The sequence below is a fragment of the Cajanus cajan genome, chromosome 5, assembly GCF_000230855.2.
Source record: "Cajanus cajan strain Asha chromosome 5, NIPB_CcT2T_4, whole genome shotgun sequence".
Lineage (NCBI taxonomy): Eukaryota > Viridiplantae > Streptophyta > Magnoliopsida > Fabales > Fabaceae > Cajanus > Cajanus cajan.
In genome coordinates this window covers 6,018,604-6,029,346 of record NC_138521.1, presented here as the reverse complement: position 1 = coordinate 6,029,346, position 10,743 = coordinate 6,018,604, and the positions used below count along the sequence as shown (strand labels likewise).

General features: G+C 28.1%; 1 protein-coding gene across 1 annotated transcript; it reads left to right on the top strand.

The window, feature by feature from the left end:
* The first annotated feature begins 8,410 nt into the window (after window positions 1-8,410).
* On the top strand, window positions 8,411-9,784 carry LOC109812593 (DUF1677 family protein (DUF1677)). The gene is made up of 2 exons (XM_020376587.3): window positions 8,411-8,853; window positions 9,139-9,784. Exon 2 carries the CDS (start codon window positions 9,150-9,152, stop codon window positions 9,624-9,626), a length of 477 nt encoding a protein of 158 aa, XP_020232176.2. The 5' UTR covers window positions 8,411-8,853; window positions 9,139-9,149; the 3' UTR covers window positions 9,627-9,784.
* The last annotated feature ends 959 nt before the right edge of the window (window positions 9,785-10,743 follow it).

Below are 10,743 nucleotides of genomic sequence, written 5' to 3'. Positions count from 1 at the left end.
AGTTGGATTTTCATATTATAACCCTTCTCTCTATATATATACACACACGAATATTTGAATAAATACTAATTTTAAAATTCTTTTGTTAACGTTAATTAATATCTCATAATCGATTGTAATCAAAATAAATAATTAACTAATGTATAATTGTTTTAATCCAGGCAAAATAAATAAAAGAAAAATCTATTATAATCATTATCAAAACAAATAATTAGAGTATTAACTAATTGATTTAATTGGTATAAAAAAATCTTATTAATTTAATAAAATATTAAATATATGTTATAACAGCACAAAACAAAACATAAAAATTGTTAATAAATCATTTGACAAAAATAATAGTCTATATAATTATAATCATTAAATTAAAAACTGTATGAACAAATATTAAAATTTGTAAATGGTTTAAATCATAAAAAATTTAAAACATTTTATTAATAAATTTTTAAACCGCTTAAATCATTTAATAAATGAATATTAAGGTATTAATTAACGTTAATAAAAGATTTTATAATATTATTTATTCTAAACTATTATTATAATAATTTATTATTTACCCTAAAAATACTTAATCACTTATAAACGAATAAAAAAATTGTTTGTTTATAAAGATTTTATTCTAAAGTATAGAAATGATTCTTTTTTACTAAAAGTTAACAAATTCTTAATATTTATATCTTTTAATATTTTTATTTTAATTATTTTGATTTAAAGCTAATTATTGAATTATTTTTGGTTTTGTTTTTATGTATATATAAGAAAAAACAAAATTTACGTCTTTATTATTGTGTTGTAATGTTGGCTATAATTTTTTTAATAGTTTATTAAAAAAATTCTTTGTTGAGAGCATGTGTTATTAGACATGGAGTTTTTTACTTTTGATAAAGTTTATCTATAATATACTAGTTACCATTTTGGTATTGGGATGACACTCTACGAAACACTCTATGATAGGAGATGTATGACACCCTTATGTTAGGAAAAATTGGGGGAGAATTTCATGTTAGGACTTGAGGTATTTCAACAAACCATTAAGAAAATGAGACTAATTTAGAATAGAATCGAAACAACTCAAAGTAGGTAGAAGAGCTACCATATATAATAAGAGAAGGAAAAACATTGAGTTTAAAGAGAGAGATCGTGTATTCCTAAAGGTAATTCATTGGACAGGAGTTGGTAGAGCACTTAAGTATCGCAAACTTACTCCACGTTTCATTAGTCCTTATCAATAATTCTTAAGAGGATTGGTGATGTAGCCTACCAAATAGGCTTACCACTGTCTCTTTCAAATTTGTATAGTGTCTTCCATGTTTTCCAACTTAGAAAATGTGTATAATCCTTCTCATATTGTTAAATCTAATAACATTCAATTGAAGGATAACCTCACCTACGAAACTGTTCCTTTGAGGATTGGGGATAAGATATGACACCTTTTACCCCACATATCATAATACAGGAATAAATAAACTAAATAGAAATTTTTTTCATAAATAAAATCTAAAATGTTCAACATAGAAGGTATCATATTTTTAACAAAACAAAATCAACTAAAATTCCAATGAAATTTACTACAAGAAAACTAACAATTATTTCAAAATATGACAAAAAAAAGAAGATAATCTCTAACTAAGTCTCGATGTCACATTCTATCAAAGCATAATCCTTCAATAAAGACTAAGTTTCGTTACTAACATCCTCAACATCATGTTGAAGATAACATGCAACAAACATATAAAAAGAGCAACACAAAAGGAAATAAATATTTACAATAAATTTATTAAGAATAGTTTATTGGAGAAAATTATAAGAGAGAAGTTTATAGGATAGAGATTTTGTAGGGAAGAAGTTATTTCATTTATATATACTATATATAAAATCGTATTTTTTCAATTAAATTTATAAAAATTTTCTTAAATATTTTTAATGTGCATTTTTGAATATTTCATTTATATTTATGAATTTTCATAAAACTACGAATGACATGAAAATTCTAGTGCTGAAAAGAAAAAAGAAATGATAAGATTTCCCTTTTCCCCGGATAGCATTGGCCAAATAGGGAAGAGAACAGAAAAGAGGAAAGGACAAAGCATAATATATACAACTTCACTTCACTTCACATCCTACAAAAACAAATACAATAGTCTTTCATAAAGAATCACTCTGTCACTTTGTGTGCGCAAAGCAAAGTTTGCCCTAAGAGGCTTTCAACTTTCAAGACAAACTCATATATCTTAGCTATCAAACAATATATATATCATTATGCTTCACAATTTCCTTCCACTAGCCAACTTTTTGTTGCCCATTGTTCACTCTTCTTCGATTCTATAACCATATCTTTGAAAGTGAAGGTAGGAAAATATATTTTTAAATTAAAAATTTATATTATATTTATAAAAAAAACAAAGATTAAAATATAAAGATTTTATGTTTACACATAATCATTTGTTCTCTATACTTGGGTCAACTTTTCGTTTATATTTATACCTACAAATTTTATGTTTTAGTCTCTATCAACATTTTTTTTTTGTTAGATTTTTACAGTCTCGGAAATCCTATTAAATAGATTAAAAAAAAAAGTTTAACCTTTTGTTTATTGACTAAAAGCAAATTTTTCAGAAGGTTAAGGATATTGTTCGGTCAAACTATTGTTTACAAACTAAAAACTTCAATAGAAAAAGATTAACATACTTTGATGAATCAAATTTTTGTTTAAGGACTAAAAATTAAATTTCGAAAAGTTCAAGGACTACAAACTTAATTAGCTCTAGTAATAATAATAATTTAAAATTTTAAAAATATAAATCTTATCAAAGTGATTTCATTCATATACTATTTATATGTGTGAATATCACATGTAATTATGGGAAATATTCTTATTTTTTAAGTTGTGGATTTTATTTTATAATAGACGTAACAAAATAAGTAACCCAACCTAATGTATATAAATAAGTAAATAACCTTAGAATCGATCTGTTTTTTTGTTTTCATTTTTTTCCGCAGGTGAAAGACCAATTTTACGAGTTTGGTTCGGGTCAAGTCATAATTGGATCATACAAAAAAAAAACACATTTAACCTAAGCTCGAAATTAGAAGTCTAATTCTTACATTTTATCCATTTTTTTTTCTATAATCCATTTTTCTCTTTGCCTTTTTAAACTATTGTTCTAATTTTAAGAGAAAATAAGTAATTTAGTAACAACGTAAAACATTTTAAGAATATCTGTCAATCACAAACTAATATGTATATATTATTAATTTTGTTAATTTTATAATAATTATTTTAAAATCATATCACGGTGTAAGACTTTTTATACTAACGGTAATTAACTTTAATCTTTATGAAAAATAATATATGCATTATATAATAATATTTAGAGTTTATGTCACTATCTAATCACAACTCATGATATATATATATATATATATATATATATATATATATATATATATATATATATATATATATATTAAGTAACTTCAAAGTTATATTAAAGATAATTGTTTTAATAAAAACTTTTATATTGGAAGTATATATCTATTAAACTAGTAATTTCAGAATGTGAAATAAAGAGTTATATTTATTATATATAATTAAAATTCACAATAAATTATATAAATAACTTAATAATTCTTTACTAAAAAAGACTCTCTTTATTTAGTTACGATGGAGTTTAATTACGGGAAGAACGGATCCCCTCTTATCTTATCCTCTTTCTCGTACAGCATTGTTCCTTCCTATCGTTTTACAGTACGTTTACTCATATTATCACAAAACACATTATAAAAATATGATTCGAACAAAAACCTTTTATACAATCGTCATCTAGTCCTGATGATAAATGGGGGAAAATAGCTATAATTGAAGAGAAAGGAAAAGAAAAAGTATATATATATTATATCATATACCAAAATCGTTGAAGTATATATTAATTAATAATCTATTATTACTTTTGGTTTAATCGCTTTCAGTTTGATGCGATCAATCAATTAAGCATACACATGATAAGTGTGTAGCGTAAGCCATGATGACACTGCTATTAAACTAATTCCTATTAATCAATTGCAGCATTAACTATATATTATATTTGCCCATTACCATCGTCATTATCTATTCAAAGCCATAAGCAATTTGGTTTTAGTTGACCTATATCAAGCGTATATATATATACACCGAAAAACCAATAAATAGATGGTTAGAGAGAAAATGAAATTAACCTTCATCTTTTAAATAAGATATTAGGTTTAAATTTTGTAAATGAAAAAAATATAACTAAAAAAGATTATTTTAAAGTTATTCTCAGTGAAGTTCTTGTTATTGTAACAGGCTAAAAATATAAACAAAATCACAATTTTTTAAAATGTGTAATAATACTGTCTTAAAGAATTTGTCTGTAATAACCGTGCAAGTCTCTGATGATGCAACTGAAAATTTGAGATATACATGTTTAGGGTTTAGGGTTTAGGGTTTAGGGTTTAGGGTTTAGGGTTTACTGTCTTAAACCCTAAACCCTAAACCCTAAACCCTAAACCCTATACATGTTACCCATTTTTGGTCATTAATTAACATACTAACAACACTAAAATTAGTAATTGTTTGGAGGTCAAAAATTGAAGAAAAATGGAGGATCTGTGTAGAATAGAAGAGGATAAACATAGATCTAAAGATTGAATGAGATCTAGACAACAAGGATGCATGGGTTCACATGCTCTATATTGGTATGAAATTAGGGGATCGTCCTGACCATGTGAAGTTGTGAAGTATGTTACATGTTCCCACACCACAAATTTAATGCATTTGAAAAGCACGGTGGCATATATATCTGGGGGTGTTGGTGGAATATTGTAGTGGAAAACGAGAGCTCCACACAGAGAAGGGAAAGGTAGAAGAATTCCAAGGTGGGTTTGTCCCTCAATAAGAACATAATGTTTGCACAAGGGCCAAAGGGTGTGTCACAGTGTCCAAGTGCTAGTCCTTATCACAACCGCTGGTTAGTGCAATAGCAATTATATGTCACACACAACCATTTAATTTCATTGCCATGGCATTGTTTGGTCCACACATTAATTGCTGTTTTTCAGCACAGAACCTACTTTACTTTCAGTTTGACTGTGACCTTGGGGTGAGGATTTCTTTTCATCATGGAAATCTGATGCATGAGGAATTAATCTCCAATAGGATGTACATATATATGTATATAATACACTTCTCCATTTCTATCTTTCTATTTTTTCTTCTCTTCAAAATAGTTAGAGACTAATCACTTTTATGATGACCTAAAGATTATTAAGTTGAGTTTTATTTCTCCTCTCAATCAAGTTTTTTCCATAGACACAGCAGGATAATCAAATTTTTATCAGCATGTTTAGTGTTGTGTTTGAGAAAAAAGTTTTGAACGAAAAATTCAAATAAATAGTGAAGATATAATATGTAATTTTTGGGTGTTTTATGCATTTGACGTGAAAATTATCACATCTACCAAGTTGGTGTTCTGTTTGTATGTTTGTGTTAGCTTTTGATGTCTTTAATAATGAGAAATGGAAGTGGGGTCCATAAAACAAGTGGTTGCGTAGGAAGCACTGCGTTTGCAAACAAACCCAACCCAACCAATTATTAAAGGCGTGGAAATTTCACCCCTCTTTCATATTGTGTTACTACTATAAGTCTATAATCATATTTCATCTAATAAAAACAAAACCAACTCTTTTGGGAAGAAAAAAGTGAACATTATTTAGGGTAGGGTTTTGTTGTACATGCTTGCATGCATATGTGCTTGGACTTTAGAGTTGTCACACTTTGGAATCAGAATACCTCACTAGATACGCTATATATGGAGAACCTTGACATAATTAGCCACAAGAATAATTCTCCCATCCTTTCCCTTTTTTTCTTTTTTCTTTATGTGCTTCCCTTTATTGTCAAGCTGCTTCACTGTATCAATTTTTAATTAAATTTATTATTATTATTGCACCTTGTATTTTGCTAAAGTAAAGTGTATTATAAGTTCCTTCATCCTCTCCTCAGTATCATATTGATTCAATCTTGTCCAACATTATCAAGATACGCTAAATCAAGCCAAGTAGGGCAGTAATATATTCATTAAATTTTATTTTATATATGAGTGGATATTGTTATCGCAAGCTTGAGAACTTTGCCACTAGGAGGAACTAATATTTTTCGGTGAAATTAATATTCATGCACCATATTTCAGTGGGCGCGCGCACACCATAAACATGAAATGATGATGATCCATTTTAATTTTTAAGCAAATTATAATAAGTGATATATTACTCAATGCATGAGAAAAACCAAATTACTAACAATGGCTTTTATTTTCGGGTGAACCTTATGATTATTTTTTGTCCATGTACAATGCACTGAGATTATAAATTGTCATATCTGAATGACTAAAGCATAAAACATGCATATACCGAAAAATATATTATAGGACCATTTTTTTTTTATCATATAAACTATATAAATTTTTAACATTTCATATTAATTTAAAATTATTCATTATTACTTCGAAGATTGATGTAATAAATACTTAAAACATTTAAAACTGATTAAATTAATTATATTATTATCCATAAATAATTAAATCATTATTTAATTATATTTTATATAACATTTTGAGTAACTTAAGAATATCAAGTTCTCTAGGAGAAAAAAAAATTAATGATCTAGGTTGAGAAAATACAAAATTGATACGTACACTTCAAGGTTTTCTCTATTGTTAAATTAAAAATTGTCACGTCAATGTTATTATTATCTGGTTTAAAGGGTATAAAAGAACGAAAAAGAAATCATATTTGAGCCAATGGGGTATTTGTTTTGGTGATCTCCAAAGTATGCGCTCATATGTTCCTACCAATACGGTAATACCATCCAAAAATACCTTCACAGCAAAATAAAAATAATAATAAAAAATATGTTAACATCAAAATAAAACAATCATTATATAAAGCAAGACTTATACATCGACTAATAAATTGATATGTCTGACTCGATCTCTTTAATTAAGTTTGAATTTATTCGATAAAAATACGTAATTAAAATTAGAGGCTATTAAAAGAATTTAACAAAAATTAACCATCGATAAATTTAATCGATATTAACATCAATAATATATAATTAAAAAAAATATATGAAGTGAGTCTTATAAATCTAATATTTGGTATGTTGACCTAATCAGTACTAGTCGGCAGGTAATGGTACATATAATAGAAGCTGTAATTGAAATTAGGAAGCTATTTTATGAGGTAATCTTCCAAGCTGTACCTTCCTTGCATGATGTACATTTCACGCATCACTTAGCTTCATAAATCAGAAAAACAATATTATGACGTACAGAGATATTGTATAACTCTATTATTTAAATATTAAATAATTAATATCATATTTAATGTCTTATATAACTTCTTTTTTTTTTATGTTTTATTCATTTTTATTTTACATAAACGCTTATTAAAAATACTCTCTTGTAACCAAAAATAAATAAAAATTCTCTCATAGAAAAGAGATTAAAAGTATCTCCCTTCAATTACAATGGAACATTTTGAGTTTGTCCAAATAGCAATTTCACATCACCAACAACGACCCGGTTGAAGCATATTGCACCCATAAGAAAAACATGGCTTCAGAAAAAAGCTAAATTCTCATTGCTTTTATCTTTTTTAAATAAAATCTTTTTTTTCTCAATTTTGCTTTTGGGAGAATTTTTAACATATAATTTTTTGTAATCATGGAGTAGGTGGATCCTCTCCATATTATATATATATATTAAAATTCTATTTCATTTTAATCAGTCCTTAAGTTTAATTTTTAAATAAAATACTTCAAAATTTAATTTCATCTCCATTACTTCTTAAACTTTAAATTAACAATGAAACAAAAAATACAACCATTATTTATCTTTAATCTCTATAATTTAATTACAATAACAGTACATATCTTCTTTTTAAATTAATAGAAATAATTATTTAGAAAAATAAAATATGGTTTAATAATGCAAAAAAAAAAAATTATACACTGTCATCTAATTACATATAATAAATTTATTAATTTTCATAATAACTACTAAACAAGTAGAAAATTATATCAAATATGATTTATAATTAATTAATAGCGTAAATAAATTTACATTGACATAAGCCATAATAATATTGAAGTCTTTAATAAAGAGTAAAATTCAAAGATTAACTAAAAAAGAAATAGAATTAAAGGATTTTTTAATGTTTAAAATGAATGGGTCTTGTAATATTTATATAAACGTGTGAATAATTGTTTTGGAAGACCAACAGATATTGGCTAAGAAGAGAGTCACGACATCACAATGCTTAGCTGGCAATCCAATCATCAATGGCCAAACATTCACACATTCAATATAAATTTTGTCGACGTGGATTATACCATAGTTCACCTCCTTAAAGCTTCAATCATTGATGTTCTTTCTCTCTCTACAAAGTGCCTTTCTCTTTCTCTCTCCTCCAACTTCCCCACTATTCATATATACTTAGCAGTGCAGATCCCCTACAGAAGCCCAATAAAATCCCTTTCTTTGCTCGCATAAGATTTGGGTTTCTTCAAAGTTTCCTTTTTTTTCTCTCGCCCCCCCAAAAAAAGTATAACTTTGTTTAATTCTTTGAAGGAGGTTCAAGGAAGCAAAAGGTGTTCTGTTTTAAGTTTCTTTGAAATGGTTTTCATGTCTGAGATATTCATGCCTGAAGAAGAAAAAATTGAGGAAGGAGAGTGGGAGAAAGAGAGATAAGAAGAAGAAGAGAAGAATACCCAGCTAGCAGAAGTAGAGAAAAAGATAAACAATTGATTTGATTCATTGTGATCTGCTTCTGCTGGTAATCCTCATCATTTTTCATCTTCAATTTGTTTGCTTATATAATTTCATCACGTCTTTTTGTTCAATTGATTTGGTTGAATTTTTTTTTTTCTTCATTGGCTGAAACACTTCATTATTTGTTGAATAAATGAACCAATAGGTTCATTGATCTTGTGAAAAACCTTATGTGTGTCTGTTGAAGCATATGCCTATTCTTGAAAAAAAAAAATTGTCTTTCTTTGTTATGTCAATTACCAGCAGAATGATATTAACATGTTTGGTGTTCATTGTTTCTTGTTCACAGGGTGGTTTGCAATGTCTGCACCGATGATCATTGACCCTATGGTGATATCGGCACCAGAAACTCAATCAGCAGCTAGCATACTAGTTGCACAAAGTGAAGTTGAATTTGCCGTGTGTGACTGTTGTGGGCTAACAGAAGAGTGCACCCCAGCCTATATAGAAAGAATCAGGGAGAGGTACTATGGAAAATGGGTTTGTGGGTTGTGTGCTGAGGCTGTTAAGGATGAAATTGTAAGGTCTGAGAGGCTTGTTAGCACAGAAGAAGCAATGGCCAAGCATATGAACTTCTGCAAAAAGTTCAAGGCATCAGGGCCTCCACCAAATCCAACAGTGCACTTGATATCAGCCATGAGACAGATTCTAAGAAGGACTTTGGATTCCCCTAGAGTAAGGTCCACACCAAGTAGTCCAACTATGACTAACACAGAAATTCATGGTTCTGTTCTCACAAGGTCTGAGAGCTGCTTCTCTACCCTCTCTGGTTCATGAAGGGTTAGGATGACATGGAAGGAGGAAGCAGAAATAAGGACAGAAAAATATAAGCTGAAAAATTAGATGTTCAATTGTAGTTTTGTCCAGTACAGAACTTTCAATCTGTTTGTTAGAAATTTGAACATAATTTGGTCAAGAATTTTGCTTCACTGATACCAGCTACCTTGTTTTCTATTCCATTTAATCGTTTGAAATAAAAAAATTATGTTCATAATTGAAGACAAATATTTCACAATTGGTTGGTGCAGATGAAGAGAAAATAGGACAATGTTGGCCCTGTTGTGGAATCCTAAAAAATCTCAAAAAAATGTGATAATGTAGTTCAACTAATCTTGTCTGTACTCAAATTGATTAAACTGGGCTGAAATCAGTTACGGTTATTTTTTAAGTGAAAAGAAAAATAAATACACCAATAATTGAGTTCTCAAAACTGGCTTAAAAAACTAATCATTGGTGAGATATAAAATTGGCTGGTCTACTTTTAGTGCAATGCACAAATGAAGCTTCTAACATTCATTTTAATTGAGTCAATTACACAAGACAAGACACAGAAAAAACCATAGGTGGTTGGAAGTTGAAACAGTCATGAATATCTCTATAGTGCTTAGAAACCTGAAGCAGTAATTCTGTGTGCTGAGTTTTCCATAAAATATTCACTCATGCAATGACATATATCATGTTCTTAAAATACAGAAGGAGCAAATCACGGGTGTATACAAAGTATTAATACATTCATTTCATTGACGAAGTCTATTGTTCTCCCTTCTCATGTATGACAAACTTAAACAAAATTTCTTTTAGCTTTTATTCTCTTTATGGCACATCAGCATTGAATATACCCTTTTCCCTATATAAATGGTAACAAGCTGTAAATACAACCGTGACATGGAAACAAAAGTAGATGGGTGGCTACTATTGTACAAAGAGGGACCAAGGGCCACAGGGAATGATTATGCCTTAGGAATGCAAAGTGGTTGGATGGTCTCATCCATTTGTGATTTTCTTAAGTGTGCTCGTTTAGAATTTAGATCTTTCTGGTGCCACACGAGTGTGATGACAATATGCACTAGGATTTTAGTAAAATTAACTTTAAACTATTCGATGTAACTGAAAC